The 20,382-nt window shown below is 67.3% G+C and overlaps 1 protein-coding gene across 1 annotated transcript in view; it reads left to right on the top strand.

The window, feature by feature from the left end:
- Positions 1-20,218, top strand: part of COL9A3 (collagen type IX alpha 3 chain) — a 30,038-nt gene extending 9,820 nt beyond the window's left edge. Inside the window, 31 exon segments of the mRNA XM_057701191.1 lie at positions 1,027-1,095; positions 2,281-2,316; positions 2,937-3,008; positions 3,638-3,691; positions 4,841-4,876; positions 5,079-5,102; positions 5,332-5,385; positions 5,680-5,733; positions 6,133-6,174; positions 7,215-7,271; positions 7,686-7,739; positions 8,393-8,446; positions 8,645-8,698; positions 9,135-9,188; positions 9,558-9,611; positions 10,405-10,458; positions 11,327-11,380; positions 11,512-11,565; positions 11,751-11,795; positions 11,945-11,998; positions 12,092-12,145; positions 12,628-12,681; positions 12,787-12,858; positions 13,792-13,827; positions 14,284-14,328; positions 15,589-15,621; positions 15,797-15,943; positions 16,114-16,168; positions 16,767-16,949; positions 19,064-19,141; positions 20,028-20,218. Of these exon segments, the coding sequence (XP_057557174.1) occupies positions 1,027-1,095; positions 2,281-2,316; positions 2,937-3,008; positions 3,638-3,691; positions 4,841-4,876; positions 5,079-5,102; positions 5,332-5,385; positions 5,680-5,733; positions 6,133-6,174; positions 7,215-7,271; positions 7,686-7,739; positions 8,393-8,446; positions 8,645-8,698; positions 9,135-9,188; positions 9,558-9,611; positions 10,405-10,458; positions 11,327-11,380; positions 11,512-11,565; positions 11,751-11,795; positions 11,945-11,998; positions 12,092-12,145; positions 12,628-12,681; positions 12,787-12,858; positions 13,792-13,827; positions 14,284-14,328; positions 15,589-15,621; positions 15,797-15,943; positions 16,114-16,168; positions 16,767-16,949; positions 19,064-19,141; positions 20,028-20,218 (1,977 nt within the window).
- Positions 20,219-20,382: the final 164 nt, after the last annotated feature.

Raw genomic sequence — 20,382 nt, 5'->3', positions numbered from 1 at the left:
ACACCCTGGTTGAGGACCAAGGGGAGAAAAGAGCCTCTTTCTTTTTTGCTGAAAGGTGTATGTGTGTAACTCACCGGTCCCAGGATAATTTTAACTCGGAGGCTGGCCCCCAGACTGCCGCTGGGTTTCTTTTTTTCCCGTGGCTGGCTCTGCAGGGAGGCGCGGGGCGGCGCACGGAAGCCCCCGCCCACCCAGGTGGGCCCGGCTGAATGGGGGGCTTGTGCGAGGAGAGCCGGTGAGGCGGGAACTGGCCGGCGTCCAGCCCACCGCCAGCCCCGCCCGCCGAGCTGAGCTCAGGCCCTGCCACCGCCGGCTCCGCTCAGAGCGCGAGTGCAGCCATGGCCGGAGCCCCCGCCCTGGCCCTGCTCCTGCTCGGGCAGCTCCTGGCCGTCACCGTGACCGTGACCGTGACCAGGGCGCAGGTGAGCACGGGGCCCCGGGCACGCTGGGCTCGCCTTCGAACACGATCCGGGGGGGTCCGTGGCCCCGAGGTCGGCCGTCGAGCCTCGCGGCCGGGAACAAGCGTCCCCCCGTCGCCCGCCGAAGCTACCACCCAAAGCCACCCTGGGTCAGCGAGGGAGCCAGGAGGCCCTGGGCGCTTGGGGACGGCAGGCACCGTCTTGTCACCCCGCAGCTTCCTCACCGCCTGGGCACGGGCTCCCCACCGTCCGGCCGCGCCCCTCCGGAAGCCGGGACACCTCGGAGATGAGCCGGGGGCTGCCCTTCCTCACCAGGCGGGGTTCGCGGCCAGCGCTGTGTCCCCCCCAGAGGGGCACAATGTGGCCTTTGTCCCCGGTGGCGCTGGGGCCTGGCGCGGCCCCTCCTGGCCAGGGGAGGCCGCAGGGGACACTGCCAAGGCCCAAGGGTCTGGGGGGCGCAGGGTGCGGGCCCCTGAGCAGGCCCTCGCTCTTCTCCAGCGCTGGAAGAAGGGGCGCGCCGTCGGGCTGGCCCCGGGGCCGGCCAGGGGGACCGCCCCAGCAGCAGAGGGCGGGGGTGCAGCTGTCGGATGCCATTTCTCCATTTCAGAAACTGGGACCTCGAGGCCCCCCCGGCCCCCAAGGGCCACCCGGGAAGCCGGGCAAGGACGGCATCGATGTGAGTTTGGGGGATGGGGACGGCGGGGGAGCACCTGTGGGGTCCTCGCTCCGGCCCCGACCTCCCGAGCCCCAGGCCTGATGGGGAGAAAACTGCTTTCACCTCCCAGGGCTGGGGCGACGTTGGGGTGATGAGGCGGCACCCCGTGGGATGGGAAAGGGGACAAAGACAATCCTTGTTCCTTCCGGGGGTGGCCCCCCGGGACAGGGAGGGGGGCTCCGTGGTGCTCTTTGGGCTGGAAGTGTGGGCACTGGGTGTGTGTCTCTGGGTCCCCGGAGGGGCCCACCCTCCTCTTTTCTGGGGCTGGAGGCCCAGGTGCGCGGCCTGTCCCCTGGGTGGGCCTCGTTGGCAGCTGCTCGAGGCTGGAGTCAGCCTTGGAGGGGGCTGGGGGCTGGCGGTGCCCCGGACGTGGCGTCTTCTAAGGCGTCCCAGCCTAGCGTGCCCCAAGCAGCGTGGGAGGCAGGTGAGACCCGGCCGCTGCCCCCAGGACCCGCCTGGGCAGAGAGCCCCAGCCCACAGGTCCTCCAGGCCTCTCCTCACCAGCACTGTTGCCCGGGGGGGCCGCCCTTCACCGGCCTCCTTCTGAGTCCCCAGGGCCCCACCTGGCCCTTGATGGCCCCGAGTCTCCCTCCCGCCACACCCTCCACGGGGCCGTGGCTCAGTGCAGCCGCGTGGGGCCCTGGACCCAGGTGGCCGCCCCCCCCCTCCCGTGGGGCTGGACACCTGGTGCCCCAGGGCTCCCCAGGGGACAGGAGCCAGGTGCCCAGTCATTCCCTCTGGGGATGTTTCCACTTAAAACCGGGGCTGGAAGCCTCCAGCAGAAGATTCCAGACCTCGTGGTCGTCAGGGTGGGGGGTGCCAGGGTGCCTTCCCGGTCCTCTGTGTGTCTGGGCGGCTGCCACCGCCCACCAGTCTTCTGGAGTTTCTCAGGCAGGAGGAGGGGTGTGGCTTCCTGACACCTCCCGTCGTCTCTGGGGTGCCCCTGTGCCCTCAGAGTGGCCTCACGCCCCAGTCTGTCCGGCTCAACCCTCCCCCCACCATCTGCCTCTGCGCCTGGCCCTAGAGGGGAGGTGCCCCCAGGGGTGGGCGACAGGGTGAGGGGCTCCATCTCACCTCCCGGGGCCTCCCCTGGGGCGGCGTTTCCCGGGGACAGCTGGTCACACGTGGGCATCTCCCCCTCTGCAGGGAGAAGCTGGCCCTCCCGGTGTGCCTGGGCCCTCGGTGAGTGTCCTGGCGGCGGTGGGGGAGGGGGGAGGCGGCCTCCTTGTATTCTGCAGGGGAGGGGTGGGCTCAGAACAGGGGGGTCATTGACACCCCTTCCCACCACGCGGGGGCCTGGGTCACCAAAGGGGAGGCCTCAGAGCAGGAGCAGAGCGGGAGGGGGGGAGGAGGAGGGGGTGGGGCCCGGTGCGTCTACGGGCAGCGTCGGGCTTTGAAGCTTGTTTGGGCACGTGCCCCGCGGGCCAGGGGAGGGGTCGAGACAGCTCTGCACGTCCAGCCCGTCAGAGCTCCCACAGGTGAGCCGTCCTGGCGCTGTTCAGGCCCCGGAATTGAGAGTCCGGACCCATGGGGGGTCCCACAAAGGGCCCCACTGGGGAGGTGTAAGCACCTGGGGGAGTGTCCTGCAGATGTGACCCGAGAAGGGTAGAGGCAGCTGGAGGGGGACGCCCTCTTGGGGCCAGCAAGGGGTGGGCCGGCCAACAGGGCGGGCCGGGGCTGTGCTGGAGAGGGGCCCCTGGCGGGCTGCTGCGGCGTGCCCCGCTGGGGGACACGTTCCCTCTTGGTGGAGGCCAAGGCTCTGGCCAGAGCTTCCCTCACGCCTCCGCCCTCTCCCCCGACAGGGACCGAAAGGGGCCCCAGGGAAGCCAGGAAAAGCGGGAGAGGCCGGGCCGCCGGGACTGCCGGGTGTGGACGTGAGTGTGCGGGCCCCTCCCTCCCCTGCTCCTCCTCCTCCCACGAGCCCCCCACTCCCCTCCCGGCCTGGAGGGGCTCCATCCCGGCGCCCAGGAGTCAGGTTTAATGGCTGTTCTCCAGCGGGGGCAGCTCAAGCCGGAAAGCCAGGCCCCAGAGGGTCTCCGGATGTCCCCCAGCAGGGTCCCCTGGCCTTCATCCCAGGCCCGATAGTGTCTGGCTCTGTCTGCCAGACGACAGCGCCAGCGCACAGGAGAGGTGAATGTCCGCCAGCTCTGGCTTCTCTGGGAACAAAGGCCCATTATCCAGACCCTCAGAGCTGCGGGGTAGCTGCGTTGGCGGGGGAGGGCGGGGGTCCCTGGGAGTCAAGGCCTGGCCCCAGGACCAGGAGCTTTGCGCGCACTGGAGGAGGTCCGAGGGGGAACTCTCCTGCCCGCTGGGCAGCCAGCTTCCCACCCCTGCCCCCACCCTGGCACCTCACACCCGGCGGACGGTGGGTGGGGCCAGAGGGGTAGGGGCCAGACCGGAGGGTCTTCCTGTTCTCTGGACTGGCTTTAGTTAGGGAAGGGCCCGTGGCTGGCTCCTCCCCTGCGGGGGCGGGTCCTCCAGGCCTCCTTCGCCTCCTCCCCAGGGACTGACCGGGCAGGATGGACACCCTGGACCCAAGGGCGCGCCCGGAGAACGGGTAAGGCGGGCGCCACGTCCAGCGGGGGCAGCGCGGTGGCGAGGTCCCCGCCGGGGCGGCCGGGCTGAGCACCGCCCGTGCGCAGGGCGTGGGTTCTGAGCAGCTGCCGTGACTGCACTGGCTGGGCCCTGCCCCTGCCGTGGGGTGGAGGGGGCGGGAGGGCAGGTGGACACAGGGTAAGTGCCCTGTCCCCCGCCCCCTCTGGTCAGAGCTGTCCCAGCCCTCAGACTGTGTTGGGGGGGCTGGTATGGGTGGGGCGTGACTGGCCCCACGTGCCCTCCTGCCCTGGTGAACCGCTGCCCCTCCCTCTGTGCCCACCCCAGTGGCCCACGGTCACCCAGCCCGTTCCCCGAGTCTGACCATTGTTCACTAAAACCCCCCTTCTGTTCAACCAACTCCTCCTGTGGCTCCAAGTGCAAAGCTGAGCCCAACACTCCCTCTCCGTGCCGCCTTCAAGAAGAGACCGTCCCCCAGCCCTGGGGTGCAGAGGCCGGGGGGCCGCGCTGGGGTGGGGGTGGGAGGGACTCAGGACACAGCCCTGCCTTTGGGAACTGGGCTATGGGAGTGTTCTGAGTGCGAAACAAGGAAGAGAGTGGCTGCCTGCAGCCGGCAGGTCCTTTGGTGATGCCGAGCGGGTTGGGGGGGGCGGGGGGGAGGTAAGGGAGGGTGGGCTGGCTCCAGACTTTTCGGCAGGGAGCCTGGGACACAGGAGAGAAGGGGTCTCCCGTACAAGGACCTCTTCCTTGGGATGCAAGGCAGCAGGAGGGCCAGGAGGGTGCCGAGCAGACAGGCAGGGCAGCTGCTGAGGTTTGGGTCTCCCAGCGGTGGGCCAAGGAGGCCCGAGGGCTTCCTGCAGGAGCTCTTTCGTGTGGCTCAGGTCACACCTGGCGTGGGCCTTCCTGGTGGCCCGTCCTGCCTGCAGCAGCGCCCCCACAAAGGGACCTTTTCTGGCTTTTTTTCAGCAGGATTGTTGGTAAAGGACGCGTCCCAGGCCCCTGGGACATCAGAGGTCCCCCCACCGTCAGTCTTCTGTAAAACAGGGACTGCCTCCTCACGGGAGATGGACTTGGGAGGGCGGGGAACAGGCTTGCAGACACAGGCAAGGGTGCATGGGCCAGCCCACCCCTGACGCCCCATTTCCTTCTGCAGGGAAGTCTGGGACCCCCAGGGCCACCTGGGCTGGGGGTGAGTACTGTCTCCTCCTGGTGGGAGTTTGAAGGGCCCCAAAGTTGCACGTCTGCAGCCCCTCTGCAGCTTCTCCTGGGGCTGCTCCCTGGCTGGGCCCCTCGTCCCCAACAAGCCACCTGACCGCTCAGGGGGATGGGGTGGGTGGTGGACAGCCTCCTCCCGTCCGCAGCAAGTTCTAACCCCGTGCCTGGCATTGCAGGGCAAAGGCCTCCCTGGACCCCCCGTGAGTACCAGGAACCCTTGTGCCCCGCCCCAGGCGTGCCCGCCACACCCAGAGCCGACATGGCCACCAGGTCCCAAACCAGGGCTGGGGGTGGGGCTTCTTGGAAGGGAACAGCGGCCTGACCCCCCACCCTGAGTCCCCACCCCTTAGGAGGGGCAGGTGGCCCTGTGTGGGGATGCGGGAGCCGGGTCTGGACTCCCCCAGGGATCTCACTTCTTACCTCCCCCAGGGAGAGGCAGGGGTGAGCGGCGTCCCAGGTGGACTTGGCCTCCGGGGTCCCCCGGTGAGTGGCTCCCAGGACTCCCCAGATGCTGCCATGGAGGGGGGGGCTCTCAGCTTCTCTTCCCTTTTCCCTCCCCCTCCCCCTCCTGCGCCCCTTTCCTGGTGGGCCCTGGTGGCTGCCGCCCAGGACAGGGCAGAGCAGATCTCAGGCTGCCCAAGGCCGGGGCGGGGCAGGGGGCGGTGTCGGGAGCGCCCCCGTACGGGCATCTTTAGAGGGGGTGGCGTCTCTCTGGAGGCAGCTGGCCGTCCCCCCTCAGGTGGGGCTGGTCCTGCTCTAAGTCGTGACCCCCCACAGGGACCCTCTGGACTCCCAGGCCTCCCTGGCCCCCCGGGACCACCTGGCCCTCCTGTGAGTACTGGGCAGGGCTCTAGAGCTTCCTGGGGGGAGTCCCAGGCGTGAATGACTGCGTGGTGGGCTTGCCCCTCCTGTCCCCAGGGTGCCCATCCTCAGGCCCCCGGGGTCCCCCGCCCCAGGACCCGTGTCCGCGTGGAGAGTCTGGCCACGTCCAGGCTGGAGCGGGGTGGGTCAGCCGCCCTGGGGCTCGTGGGGCTCAGGCCTGGTGGCCACCCTGTCCCGAGGGCAGGTGGTTTCTATCACTGTCACGTGCCCTGCGGGGTGGGAGCCAGCAGGACCCGGCACTGGCCCCGGGGGGATGAAGGGCCCCAAGTCCCCAGGTGGTGTCAAGTGGTGGAGGGTGGGCAGGGAGGGTCCGCGGGCCACGTCAAAGGGGGCGCCTCTGTGTTCCAGGGTCACCCAGGGGTCCTTCCCGAAGGCGCGACGGACCTTCAGGTGAGCACGTGCAGCCTTTGTGAAGGCTTTCTGTGGGGGCGCCTGTCTTGGTGGGAGGGGCCCCACCTGGAGAGCACAGGCAGGCAGGCACGGGGCGCCCTAAGGACGGGCACAGGGCCGGCGGCACCAGCTCTCAGGACAGCAACCCCTCCCCACGGGTCTGGCGCTGCACCAGCACAACCCCCCATCCCCCCGCGTGCACGGCAGCGCAGGTCGCGCATCGATGTTCATTTAAGCGGAATCACGTGCTGACCCATCCCACGCCTCCTCTTCGAGCTTGGCTGCCCTGGGGGTGCAGACAGGAGGTTTCCCCATCGCAGACGTTTCCAGACGAGGCTCTGGGACCCACTTTTGGTCGTCGAGCTTTGTTTCTCATTTAAGAAGAAAACCAGTGATTTTGGAGGCCGAGCTTCGTGGGCTGCGTGGGTACAGCTGTCCGGGGCGGGGCCCACACCCGGCCTCCTCGGAGGAGCGGCTGGAAGCTGTTAACGGGAGAGCCGGGCCCAGCCCGCTTGCCCGCCGGGGCCCCTGCCGGCCCTTGTCGCCCCCGCCGGCGTCCCATGCGTGACGCCTGGGCCCCGGGTGCTGGGGGACGTCAGCGTGGAATGATCCCGAAACCCCCTCGCCGCCCCGGGCTCAGCGAGACCCCAGCTGTGGCGCGCGTGGCCTGTGCCCAAGGACGGCCCGTCCCTCCCTGAGGCCCCCGAGCACCAAGGGGACCCGCCGAGCAGAGCCGGGCGCGGGATAAAGGCCCCTTTGTGAAGCCAGCAGCCACCAGCCTGAATAGCTGCTTTGACGCTGCCCTGGGGGTGTGGGGAGGCGGCTGGGAGGGGCTCGCGGCCGCCGTCTGGCTCCGCGGCGCCCCGCCGCGCCCCGTGGTGGCCCTGGGTGAGGCCCTGTCCGGGCTCGCCAGGAGGCCCCCTGTGGCCCGAGCGCCCCTTCATCCACACCACCTGGCCCACCTCAGGATCCCTGGCCTCTGGCCTCCGCGCCGGCCCCTGTTGTACTGAGAGGGGTCTGACCCATCTGCTTCCCAACAGTGCCCGGCCATCTGCCCGCCAGGCCCCCCAGGCCCCCCGGGAATGCCAGGGTTCAAGGTGAGCGGCCCCCAAGGGTGGACTCAGACCCCCGTCCACCTCCACACCCTGTAGGAGGCGGCCAGGCCCCCACGTGGGCGGAGACCGGGGGCGGGGAGGTGGGGGCCCAGAAAGCCTGCTCTGGTTGCGGGGTTGTTGCAGGAAGCAAGGGGGACTGGCCCCTGCCCTGCTGGGGGACTTTGCTCTGTCCCTGTCCCCTTCACTCTGGTGACCCGCTAGGGGGCACTGAAAGAGGGCCTGGGGGAAAGCTGGCATCAGGCCCCCACACCGCCCCCCGGGCCCGGCCCAGCTCCTCCCAACCCGGCCTCCGTTTTCCCTGGCTGGGGGTGGGGGGCGGGGGGCAGGCAGGCCTTCACTGGCTCAGGGCTGCCTGTGGGGCGGGTTTGTGACCGTGCACCCACCGCTGTCTTTCAGGGCCCCACCGGCTACAAAGGGGAGCCAGGAGAGGTCGGCAAGGACGGGGAGAAGGTGAAACCTGCAGGAGCAGCGGCGGTGGCGACCCGGCTGGGGGCGGGGAGGAAGAGGCGCTCGGGGGCTGGGATCTGCTGGGGTCGGGGGCGCGTGGGGCGGCACTGGCTGCCCCGCGGGTGTGGGCGCACCTGACAGAGCCGCTTCTGTGCACACCTCCCTCTCGGGGCCTGGCTGTCAGAGCCGGAGGATTTGGGGTCTCTGGACAGACCCCTCCCCCACCTGGCCTCACGTGGAAGCTCCCTGAGCTTGGACAGGCCCACTGGAGGCTGGAGAAGGTTGGCTTCAGGCCCAAAGGGGCCCCCAACAGTCCCTGCCACCCTCCCTCATGGCCACTGCCTGGAGGCCATCCCTGCGTCCTCGCCCGCAGGCTGGGGCGGGGGCCGGGCGCCCTCCAGCGTGGTGGGAGCGGCCAGACAGCCACGGGAGCCGCAGAGGGCCCGTCCCCCCCCCCCCCCAGGAGGAGGTGTCTGGGGAGGGCTGGCGTCCTTGCTGGAGCGGAGCACACAGGGCAGCCTCGCTGGGCCTCCCAGGTTCAGCTGTGAAGGGGGGCAGTGCCTCCCACCGCACGGGCTTGGGTGGGGGGCGGGCAGCGGGCATGGAGAGCTCGGGGCTGACCCTACCAACCACTGCTTTCTCCGCCTCTCTTGCAGGGCGACCCTGGCCCCCCTGGGCCCCCTGGCATCCCGGGCACCGTGGGTTTGCAGGTGAGTAGGGGGAGGGGTTTGACAGGTGAGGATGTGAGGTAGGGCCCGTCCACCAACTCCCAGGATGGGAACTGGGGTGTGGGTCCTGAGCGAGGGCTTTTAGGGACGATACCAGGGCCCTTTGGTGGCTCCTCGGGGGGGTGTGCAGTCCAGAGGGCTGCCAGGCCGGCCCCTGCAGCTCCAGCTCTCTCCCTGCAGGGTCCACGGGGCCTACGAGGATCTCCAGGGCCACTCGGACCCCCCGGGGACCGCGTAAGTCTGCCAGCCTCCACCCCCCCCCGCCCCTGGCTCGCCAGGCCCTTGAGGGGCTGTGGGCCAGCCCGAGGTCAAGAGGTGGTTGTGGGGGGCACCTCCAGATGCCAGGTGGGCCCCGTGGGCGCGGGCCCTCGGCAGTGGCCGTAGGTGGCTGTGTGCCCTCCGCAGGGCTGCCTCTGGGCCTCCACGCGCCGGACGGTTCCCCAAACCAGGGCCTGTGAAGACTTTTGTGGCTCAGGCCCAAGGGGGATGGGAGGGCAGATGGGGGACAGTAGGGGAGGCCTTGGCAAGGGTGGGGGGGGCGGGGGCCTGGGGACCACGGTGGGCTCGGGTGGGGGTCCCCAGCAGCGCCCCTCTGGACAGAGCCGGGTGCTCTGGGGGGCGCTGCCCAGGCTCCAGACGAGAGGCTCAAGCGCACCTTTCTCCTCCGCAGGGTCCCATCGGGTTCCGCGGGCCCCCTGGGATCCCAGGAGCCCCTGGGAAAGTGGTACGTGTGTGCCCGGGGGTGGAGGGTGCCCCGTGCAGGCCCAGGCTCTGTTCCCCCCTCTCTTCCTCCATCAGACGCCTCCCCAGCCCCACTGAGCTGCCCCGGCCCTTCCCAGGGCTGCACCGTCCCGTGGGCACACCTGGGGGGGGTGTCACACGTGACACCTGGGCAGGTACCAGTAGACACGGCTGGGGGAGGGGCGCACCTACCAAAGGAGCCTGCCTGTCCCTCGTGGGACACTTGCTCTCTTTCCAGACGTGAGGTGAGGCGTGGCCAGCGTCCCTCTGGCCTCTGCGGCCTCAGCAGCCTTGTCCTGCCCCCCCGCTTTCCTGAGTTTAACGCTCTCACTGTCCCCCCTTGTCGTTGCAGGGTGACAGAGGCGAGAGGGGCCCAGAGGGGTTCCGCGGCCCCAAGGGTGACCTCGTAAGTGAGAGAACCTGGGCTCTCTGGGTCCTTCCTCAGGAGAACCTGATCGCTGGGGGAGGCGGAGGAGTGTGGCCCGCACGGGGAGTGAGGGGCGGGGGCGGCTGGTCTCTCCTGCGCGTGGGGAGCGCCCCTGGACACTGCCAGGCCGCGCCGCGGGCCCCGGCCCTTCCCCCGCCCCCCCGCCCAGGCGGCGCCCCTGGGAGCCCCCCGGCCTTGCTTCCCCCGTGGCTCCTCGGAGCTACTGCCACCTCCACAAGCTCCTCTCGGGAGCAGCCAGGCAGGGGCCGGGGGACCACACTCTGGGTGCGAATCCCGGCCCCTGACGTCTGTCGAGAGGCTGTGGGCAGTGGGGCCTGACCTTATGCCAGGGTTGCCCAGCGGTGAGACGGATAACAGAGCAAACGACTCTCGGGTTAAGCAGAACAGACGTGAAGCCGAGAGATGATTAAGCATCTCGTGACGTGCACTGAAGTGACGGTCTCCAAACCAATCCCATCTTCCCCCGGCCTGAGCCTACTGGCCGGAGGTCCAGGAGGCAGCCGCGCAAGTGCCGCCGCGTCCACAGGACCCTAAGATAGCGCCCCAGTGGACGGGCCTTTTGACCCTGGGGGTCGGGCCTGGCCTACACGCTGTCCCCCGCCCGACCTCAACACCCCAAGTCTAGAACGTGGTGGGCACGGCACGTCCGAGGCGCCCGGCTCTACCTCCCCGGCCCCCTCCCCGGCCCTCGTGAGGCATCTGGGAGGAGCGGTCCCCGTGGTCCTGACTGCCGCGTCTTGCCATCTTTCAGGGCAGGCCTGGTCCTAAAGGCGTTCTCGGCATGTCCGGGCCGGTGGGAGAGCCGGTGAGTGCGGGGGGTGCTGGGCTGCTCTGCCGGCCCCTTCCTTCCTGCCCTTTGCACCTGCTTCCCTGGGGAGTCGTCCCCCTCCCATGCCCTGGGCTGTCCTCGGGCCACTGCGGCCGCTGGCCCTCCCTTGCCTTAAGCGCTGCTGTCGGCACCTGGAAATGCCTGTGCGTGGCTGACCGGCCCGCACACTTGCGTTTTGCCTGAGGCTGCACAGTCTTTTGCCGTGTGGACCACACAGAGCTGGCGGGTCCTGGGCTGAGCTCAGCTGTATTGCAGGCACGTGAGGGCGGTGGGGCACCGGTGGCGCAGGCGGGGGGCACTCTGAGGTCCCGAGCTCTGGCCCTCTGCGCCTGTGCCCCCTCACCCCTGCCACGTGCCGTGCTCAGCCCAGACCCCCGCTTCCTCCTGGCCCCCACACCCCGGTCCTAGAGGATGGGCCCCCGGGAGGCCCCCAGGGCCAGCAGCGCCTGGTGGTGGAAGGCAGGGCTGAAGGAGGGGAGGCAGGGACCCCAGCGGCTCTCCTGCCGCCTTCCCAGCACGTGGCCACGTCCACGGTTCCAAAATGAGTCGTGCCTGTGGGACCAGATATGCCGGAGCCCAACCCTGGCTCCCAAGCCTACCTCCCCATCTGTGACGTGGCCACAGCAGGACTTCCCAGGGGCGCGGCGAAGAGTCGGGGTGCACGTGGGGGCAGCACGTGGTCCAGTGCCTCCTCACTGCCCTCACCTGCCCCCTGAGCCCAGGAGGGCAGACCCGGTGCGGGGGGATGGGGAAGGGAGCGGCCTGGAGGGCGTGGTCTGGAGGGGGACCAGGCTGGGGCAGGGGCCCACTGCCCACCAGGCCTCACACCATCCCCCATTTCCAGGGCATGCCGGGCAAGGACGGCCGGGACGGCCTGCCAGGACTCGATGGCGAGAAGGTTGGTCCTGGCCGGTGGTCTGCAGGAGAGGAGGGGTCTGCAGGGGAGGAGGGGTCTGCAGGGGAGGAGGGGTCTGCAGGGAGTTCAGCCTCCAGGGCCTCAGCACCCCGTGTCCCCCCAAACTCCCCCAGGGAGACGCTGGTCGCAGCGGTGCCCCCGGAGAGAAGGGTCCCGACGGGCTGCCGGTGAGTGCACGGGGCTCCTGCCGTGGCCCCAGGGACGATGCCAGGGGTCGTCTCCAGTGGGCTCCTGAGTGGGGGCGCACACAGGGGGCTCTGCCACAAGGCTGGAGAAGCTGTAGGAGCCCCTCACCCTCGGGGGATGCTCTGCCTCTGGCCTTGTATGCTGACCTCCAACCTCTGACCTCCAGGGTCTCCCTGGACGAGCAGGGTCCAAGGGTGAGAAAGGAGAACTGGTATGTGGCTTCTTCCTTCCAGGGGGGAGGGGGAGGGGAAGGGGGAGAGGAGGGAAGCGGGGGGGGGGGGGGGGGGAGGACAGGCTGCAGCCAGGACCCTGGGCAGGGAGGTGGGCAGGGCTCACACAGGGCTTGCCCCTCCCCTGCAGGGCAGAACCGGAGAGCTGGGCGAGGCTGGCCCCTCGGGAGAGCCCGGTGTCCCCGTGAGTATCCGCAGCCCTCAGCCCCGACCCAGTGTGCGTGGCCCCGCGTGTGGCCCCGCTGACACCCTCTGTCCCCCCCGTCCCCCCACGCAGGGAGATGCAGGCGTGCCAGGCGAGCGCGGCGAGGTTGGCCACAGGGGCTCCGCGGTGAGTCCTCGGGGAATGAAGTCCGGGGTGGGGGTGGGCAGGGGGCCGCGGCCGGCGGCCCCTGTTTCTGTGCGGCCTGGGGTGGCGCTTTGGATGCATGAACGGGCCAAGCCCGTGAGAGCTGGGACATGGTGGTGGCCAGGCCCGTGCGGTCCTGCCCTAGACCTCCGTGCTGAGGAAGCAAGGTCCCAGCACCCAGCCAGCCGAGGGAGCACCCCCGCCTCGCGGCCCCACCTAAACCAAGGTGGTGACACCACCGGCCTCGGTGCCCAGGGAGGCCCAGGGCATCAGTGCCCGGCACCAAGCCCGGCTGACGCCCGGGTCCCGAGGGCACGCCTGACCTCTGCGACCCCCGGCTGCCCCCCAGGACCCACCCCCCACACCTCTCCCCAGTGACTGGGCCAGACGGCTGGGGACCACCTCCTGCGTCTGCCCAGCCCCCGTGGGGAGGCAGAGTTGGACTCACACTGTCTGTCTTTCAGGGGGCTCTGGGCCCACAAGGTCCCCCGGGGGCCCCTGGCATCCGTGGCTTCCAGGTGGGTGAGGTTTGCACCCAGGGGCCGCAGGTGGGCCGGCCGGGCTGGGGAGGGGTCTCCACGGGGCTCCCTTGTGGTGCTGACACGCTGGACCCTTGTCTGCAGGGCCGGAAGGGCAGCATGGGAGATCCCGGCCTGCCGGGCCCCCAAGGCCTCCGAGGTGGCGTGGGCGACCGGGTAAGTGGCTGTCCCGGCAGGGGTGTCCTGCCCCTGCACCCCACCCCCACAGTCCACGGGACACAGAGGCGCCACCTCAGAGGCCCCCAGAGGCCCCTCACATTGTAGGTGTTCAGTGGTCGCGTGCTGTGGCGGTCCGTCGTCCCATGTATTTGGGACACAGAGGGTCCCAGGCTGGGTGACCAGGGGCCTCCGGGAAGAGGTTGTGGGCTGTGTCTGGGCTCCGGCCAGGCCACGCTACACCAGGTCCCAGGGGAACCCCAGGTGCCTTCCTTGGCCGTCCGCCCGCTGGCCCGCCCACCCGCGGCGACGGGGTCCGGGAGCCGCCGTCTCAGGTGCCCCTGCACTGGGGCTGGCACAGCGGGCCCTTCATCAGCCTGCAGGCGGGGAGTTCCAGGGGTCAGGGACACGCCGGGGACACCAGGGCCTCTGAGAGGTAGAGAGGGAGGTGGGTGGGGGGCCAGTTCCTGGACCCGCCACGGTCACCCGCATCTGCACTTGGAGGTCACAGGGAAGTTTCACTCGCTCCGCCCTTTGGGCGGGTTCTTCCTCACACGGCCATCCAAGCGACGGACAGTTTTCATTCTAGCGTTTTAGGGGGGATCCGGCCGTTCCCAGACCTGCCCCTCACCCCCCAGTCCCCAGGAAAGATGATCAGTCCGCGCCTCGGGCCCTGGCTCGGCAGCTCGCGTCGGGAAGCCACCCTGGGCCTGCGTGCTGTCCGGCAGCAGGCCCGGAGGACGCTCGCGCACCCACGCGGGGCGAGGGCTCTGCAGGAGGAGCCCGGCACACCTAGACGCCAGGACGCCGCACGTCGGGGGGGGGGGGCTGTTTCCACAGCCGCCCCTGTGCCCCCCGCTCGTCCCGGCTCTAAGCGGGCGCGGGTCCCCGGGGAGCCCGAGGTTTCTCTAACGCCGAGCTTTCTCTGCCCAGGGCCCAGGCGGAGCCGCAGGCGCAAAGGGCGACCAGGTGAGCAGCGGGCGGTCCGGTCAGCGCCGGGGCTGCTGCTGTCTTCAGGGTGGGGGCCTCCGCCTCACCTCTCTCCTCTCCTTCCCCCTCCTGCCGCCCCCCCCCAGGCTAACCAGCTGGCTCTGGGGTCCAACAGAGGCCGCCTGGGGCCCGGGCAGCTTCTCTGGGACCGTAGAGGGGGCGTGTCGCCTGCTGGCTGCCTGGGTCCAGGAGGAGACTGACGCGCGTCTGCTCTCCACGCAGCCCCTTCTCTCTGGAGGGCCCAGGGGCGGGGGGCCCGCGGCTCTGCGTCCGGCCTCCCAGGAGCCCCAGGGGGACCTAGAACAGTCTAGACCCACCTGAGGCTCTGCTCGCCGTCTGCTTGGCGCCTGGGCCTGGGTCTCGGGCACCGGCTCCCACCAAGGCTGCGGGCTGGTAGCGTGGATGGTTCTGCAACTTCGGGCTGTGTCGTTTCAGGGCATCGCGGGCGCCGACGGCCTTCCTGGGGATAAAGGAGAACTGGTGAGTGTGACGACGTCGGCCTCACTTCTGACAACAGGACGAACTCGCCCCGTGCGGGTGGGGTGGGGGGAAGGGCAGCGTGTGCGGGTCCAGGCGGGGGCGGGCCGAGCCGGGGACCCCGGGGACCGAGGGGCAGCTGAGGCCCTGGCCGCTGACCAGCCCCTAAGGCGGAGGGCGGCCCCAGGCCCGGCTCTAGGGTTTCCCACCCCACCCTCCTGCGCTCCACCTGTGGCCTTTCAGCGTGAATTAGCCAGAGCTGAGACAGAGCCACAGAAAACTGCTTCCACGGAGCTAAAACTCAGGTGACGCTTCGCATAGAACCCCGATGGGGTCACGCCTCAGGAGGTGACCGAAATGGAACAGTCCGGGGGCTTGGGGACAACGTCAGCGGGCACGGCCCCCGCGTGGCGAGGGCCTCTGGTTCTGTGACGGAGCCTTTCCCTGCATCTGGAGGACACAGAAAAGGCTCAGCCCCAGGGACCCGCGTCTCAGGCTTAACTTTGCAGCCCAGAGCCGACCTTTCCAGCGCGAGCCGAGGTGCTCTGTTGCGTGCGCAGGTGCTGTTTGTCGCGGTGAATTCCTCGATGACCGTGACACAAGGGACCCTGGGAACAGCCCCCACTGCTCCCCCCGTTCCCCACCCCCGCTCCGCTAACCTGCTGCGGGGCGCGCAGGGCCCCTCGCGCTGTGCGCTCAGCGACGTACCGCCCGGGCTGTCTGAGCTGAAAAGCGTGGCCCCTGCGTCTCCCTCCGGCTTCGAGGGGGCACCAGCTGTGGCCTGAGCAGAGGCTGGCATCGGGCTCGCGCCGGCCGGCGGCCGGATGGACGCGTGGTCCTGGGCCGTCGGCTGTCTGGCTGGGGCCCCGTCCCTGTCCACGTCCTGCCAGGCGGCTTCCCGAGGTCACAGCTGGAGAAGGGGGAGCCTTAGGCAGAGACCCTCAGCGCTGCCTCACGTGTGACAGCGAAGAGTGGGAACAAAGTAACCGTGGGTGAGACGAGCGCTACGCAGCAAGTAACAGTCTTTCGGGAAAATACGTTTAAAAACGTCAATAGCTGTAATACAATCTCAGCAACAGGAAAAGACACCAACCTGGACTAAAAGGGAGTAACCACTGTGGCCACCATGCTGCCGCTTCAGGGACGACTTCCTGTTCTCTCTCATCCCCAGCCAGCAATGAGATCGGTCCCTGGGGAACTAATTGCCACCAGCTAACAACACGACATCATTAAAACGCACAATTCCCTTCTGCTCTCTTGCAGGGTCCCAGCGGCCCTGTTGGACCCAAAGGAGAGGTGAGTGCCTGGCAGACGCTGGCTCCTCGGGGCCCCCAGGCCGACCCCGGGGCGCGGACGGCCGGGCAGGGCACAGACGCCGGCTCTGGTCAGGAGTCAGGGACGCGCCGGCCCGGAGGGAGAGGCCCGTCGGGCAGCTCAGCCCCGACCCACCCCTTCCTGCGTCTCCCTCCAGTCCGGCAGCCGAGGGGAGCTGGGCCCCAAGGGCATCCAGGGCCCCAACGGCACCAGCGGCGTAGACGGCGTCCCCGGCCCCCCGGGCCCCGTGGGTCTCCAGGGCGTGCGAGGCGTGCCCGGTATCACTGGGAAACCCGGAGTCCCGGTACGTGTCTCCCTCCTGGAGCCAGGGCTCATCCGTGCTGGGCTTTTCCTGGATGTAGAGCAAGTCTTTTCTAGACGGTCGAGGTTGCTCTGAAGCGTGTGATAGTGGGGGTGCCTCAGAGATGCCAGCGTGCCCTTCAATATGATGATGGATTTTGGGGTGCGTTTCAGGGGAAAGAAGCCAGTGAGCAGCATATCAGGGAGCTGTGTGGGGGAATGGTCAGCGGTGAGTGCCCTCCAGCCTGTCCCGTCCGGTCCCGTCCGAGGCTCCTCCCCCTGGAGCCGCAGCCTCGCCCACTCCCACCCCCAGCCCCCCCCCACCTCCATCCCACCTTCAACCCACCCCCACCCCACCCCCGGCCTCCCCCCTAGCCTCATCCCCACCCCCAGCCTCACCGTGACCCCCACCCTCATCCTCTCCCAGCCTCACCCTCCACCACCTTCCAGCCAAGCCGCGCTCCGGGCGGGCCCACCACCCACGGTCCTGGGGCTCTGTACTGGATGGGGCTCCTCCTCCAGGGTTCACCGTGGTGCCTGGTGCTGAATGAAGAGGTTACAAGGGACAGATAATTGTGCCCTTTCGGCTCTGATAGACCAAGTGGACATCTTTTGGCTACTCTGGTTCATGGGGTCTCCGAGGGGCTCCTCTCTAGGGCTGTGATTCACTCCTGGGGTCACCGAGGACTCTGACTGCATTTGTCACATACCCAAAGCAGTTAAAGGCCTTTTCGGTCAATGAACAAGCTTCCTTTGAAAGGCAGTATATTCATGGTTTACATAACACGCCTCTGATGAACAGATTTCTGATTTTTGTTTTCCAAAAGAGCAAATCGCACAGCTAGCCGCGCACCTGAGGAAGCCCTTAGCGCCGGGGTCCATCGGTCGGCCAGGTCCCGCTGGCCCCCCCGGTCCCCCGGGCCCCCCAGGCTCCATTGGTCACCCTGGGGCTCGAGGGCCCCCCGGATACCGCGGTCCCACCGGAGAGCTGGGAGACCCCGGACCCAGAGGTGAGTGCAGTCCACCCTAGCACGTGGCCACACCTGCCCGTCCCAGAGCTGTAAAACCCGCCCCCTCCACGAAGAGATGCTCCCTGCTCCCCTGCGGGGACAGGGCAGGGAAGAGACCCAGAGGGGAAACTGGCCCAAGGTCACCTGGACTTGAGCCCGGGGCCTTCTGGCCTCGCAGATCGATGGATCTCGTGTCTGACACCCCACACACGTCTGAGCTGCTCCGGGGCCCCTGCCCCTCCCCTCCCCCCGGGTCCAGGGCTCATCTGGAAAAGCCCGGGAGGTTAGGCTGTCTCTGGTACAGCCCTACGTGCTTTAGGCCCAGCTCAGGTAATTCCTTATTAAACCCACGGGTAGTACAGCGTTTTTCAAAATGGGATGTTTTTCTCAAATACCATTAGAACCTTTGGGGGAGAAGGGGTTGAGAAGAATGTGAGGACTGAACGGACAGGAGTCCCATTTGTACGCAAGAGCACTTCCCTTAATGAAAACGGGCAAGTGAGACCATTTCTGTGGCAAAGGCAAAAATTATAGAATTCAAAAATCCATTTTAAGGACCGTAAAGAACTAGGAGCAAGGTGAAAATCCTGACCCCACGCGGGCTGGCGGGGGGCAGACAGTAACACAACCGTGGGGGCGGTTGGCCGCAAACCTTTTCCAAAACCGCTTTCAACACTTAGTTCCCGTTGAATTCTAACCATCTGCCGCTGCCGCTGGCCTGCCTCCAGGCAGCCAGGCTCCCGGCCCGAATTCAGGATTTAAAGCTCATGATTGCAGTTCGTTCCGAACTTATTGACCAAATAATTTTCTGTTCTTGAAAAACAGCTTAAGCAAAAAGTTTCCAAGGGAAACTCACTTCCGTGAGTTCCTTTCTTCATCTGTGAGGTCACGTTTTAAGTCCTTCAGCAGATGAAAATGCTTCCATAGTTAGAGGTATCATTTCATTACTGTTAAGACATTGAGAGATTAAATAGTTTCAACACTAGAGGGCAAACGTGTCAAATGCGCCTTCTCATCCGGTCCCAAGTGCACCATCAGACAGCTCCCTGTTGCCTTGGAGACGCGTCTACCGTTCTGACATCCCTGGGCCATCTGTGCCAGTACAGTCTGCGGGAGGGAGGCTTGTTCTCAAAGACCAAACAAGGTTTCTTCCAAACAGGGATGTGAATGCCTTTAGGACTTCTGAAAATAAAATTCAAAAACAGCATTCGTCACCTTCATGGGTTCTCAGAAGGCAGCCCGGCAGCCCCCAGAGGAGGCATCCGGCAGCCCCCAGAGGAGGCATGCTGTAGGTCCAGGCAGAAGCCCCTGTCACTGCTGAGCTTCCACCCCTGCCCCCACCCCCGCCCCCCGCCCCCCGCCCGGAGACACAACAGGTCAGGGACCAGCTCCGGAGGCCGGGAACGCCCAGGCCCCACAGGAGGCCCCGACTGCCCAGCCCCAGGGCTCCTGATCCTTTGCAGAAGGTGTGTTTCCTTCTGCGATGGGAAAAGTGACACACAGAAACCAAAGGAAAACGGGTGTCCCTGCTCCGAACATCGGGCGGGACAGACCGCGCCCAGCAACGCCGTTTGCCTCACTGAGCGCCACTGTGTTGGCAAGAGGCTCAATCTTCCAAAGCCATCCCTCAGGATAAGCCGTCTGCAGGCAGCGTCACACAGCACAGGCCGGCAAGCAGGCCCTCATAGCGGGGCCTCCGTGCACCTCCCGGAGGCCACGGGCCACAAAGACTAAAACCAGCTGGCAGTGGAGGCGTGGGAACAGAGGGGTCATTTAAAACACCTTCGACACTCTGTCAAAAATCACGCTGAACTCAGGAATACAAGACCAGCAGTTAGCCGTTTAACAGGCACACACATTTTGAAGAAACTAGAAGTCCAGAAGTGCCGCCCTGATGCCGGCGCACCCCTTGGTGGGTTCTCTCCGTCAAATCCATCGAGCCCAACGCTTTGCTGTGTGTCCTTTTCTAAACGTGCTTCGATTGAGTGAAACGCTTAGGAAGCGGGCACCCGACTTGTTAAAAGGCAGGGTCACTCGCTCGCCTCAGTGGAAGTCCGTCTTTGAACTTGAATCAGGGCTTCTAAGCACGTGCGTGTGTCCCTCGCCCTTGACAGGAAACCAGGGGGACAGAGGAGACAAAGGCTCGGCGGGCGAGGGCCTGGACGGGCCTGACGGAGACCAAGGGCTCCAAGGTACGAGGCTACCGGCGCTACCGTTGCACGGCACCTCTGGGTGACAGGCACGCGCATCACCCCAGTCCCTAAGGGCACAACTTTCCTCTTGGCAAAGCATCCTCAGAGTCCAGGTTAGGAGCTGCTTTCATAACCACTTTAATACGTAAAAGTCGAATCAATGAACAGATCGCCCTGTGCCTGTTTTAGTTAAGGAGCTGCAGGTAAATTCTATTCAGTGAAAGCCATCAAGTATCTATTTCAGTTAAATTCTAACAGAATTTTCTCTTAATTGAACCACGTGTTGACACTTTCATGTCAAATATAAATGCTTTGCCAAGAGGGAGGAGGGCAGCCCCCGCCGCGTCCCGTCCCGAGCCTTCACGGGGGCTGTCCTGGGGCCACCTCCCCTGCACACGCGTCCTGGGAGGACGCACACGCCTGTCGGCCCCTCTTCTTGCTCACTCCACCCCTCCCCGCACCCCCCGCTCCTGGTTTCTCCTCTGCTGACCTCCACCTGCCGCCCACCTGCCCAGGCGCCCACTACCTGGTGGCGGCGGGGAGGGGCTTCCTGTCTCACACCCAGCCCACCTCCGTGGCTACCACCATCATCACCCGCATCGCCCTCGCTCAACCCAGACCCACCCCTCACCAGGCGCCGGCTGACTTTTCTCAAGTCTGTGCTGCCCAGCTTAGGACAGAACCCGGACTCCCGCACCCTGGGGCTCATCCTCCCCTCCTGGGGCCCCTGCCCTCGCTGTTCTCTGGCCTGAGCGTGCCTCCCCTGCCTGGGCCCCTCCCAGAGTTAAGAACGAGCTAGAGAAACCCAAGAGTTGGGCTGGCTGAACAGACACACCACTGATGTCCTCTTTCTGTGTCTCCACTCACCTTCCTGGTCTGCCTCAAGGACCACAAGGCGTGCCTGGCGTGAGCAAAGACGGCCACGACGGGGCGCACGGTGAGCCCGGGCTCCCTGGCGATCCTGGCCTTCCGGGTGCTGTTGGCACTCAGGGGACCCCTGGCATCTGTGACACCTCCGCCTGCCAAGGAGCCGTGATGGGAGGGGGCGCAGAAAAATCGGGTCCCAGGAGCTCCTAAAACACAACTTCAGGAAGCAAGTGAGCAAGCGATGCCGACTGAAGCAGCCAGCTCTGCAAGGCCCCTCAGGGCCCAGCAGTGTCCTGGCGTCCACGGCGGACGCTGCCGTGCCGTCCAGCGAGGCCTGCCCCTCCCCATCCTCCGCGGCAGCGACTCGACACTTG

The sequence above is a fragment of the Hippopotamus amphibius genome, chromosome 12 (assembly GCF_030028045.1).
Source record: "Hippopotamus amphibius kiboko isolate mHipAmp2 chromosome 12, mHipAmp2.hap2, whole genome shotgun sequence".
Classification (NCBI taxonomy): Eukaryota; Metazoa; Chordata; class Mammalia; order Artiodactyla; family Hippopotamidae; genus Hippopotamus; species Hippopotamus amphibius.
The sequence above is the reverse complement of the archived record's forward strand: the minus strand, read 5'-3'. Positions and strand labels throughout refer to the sequence as shown.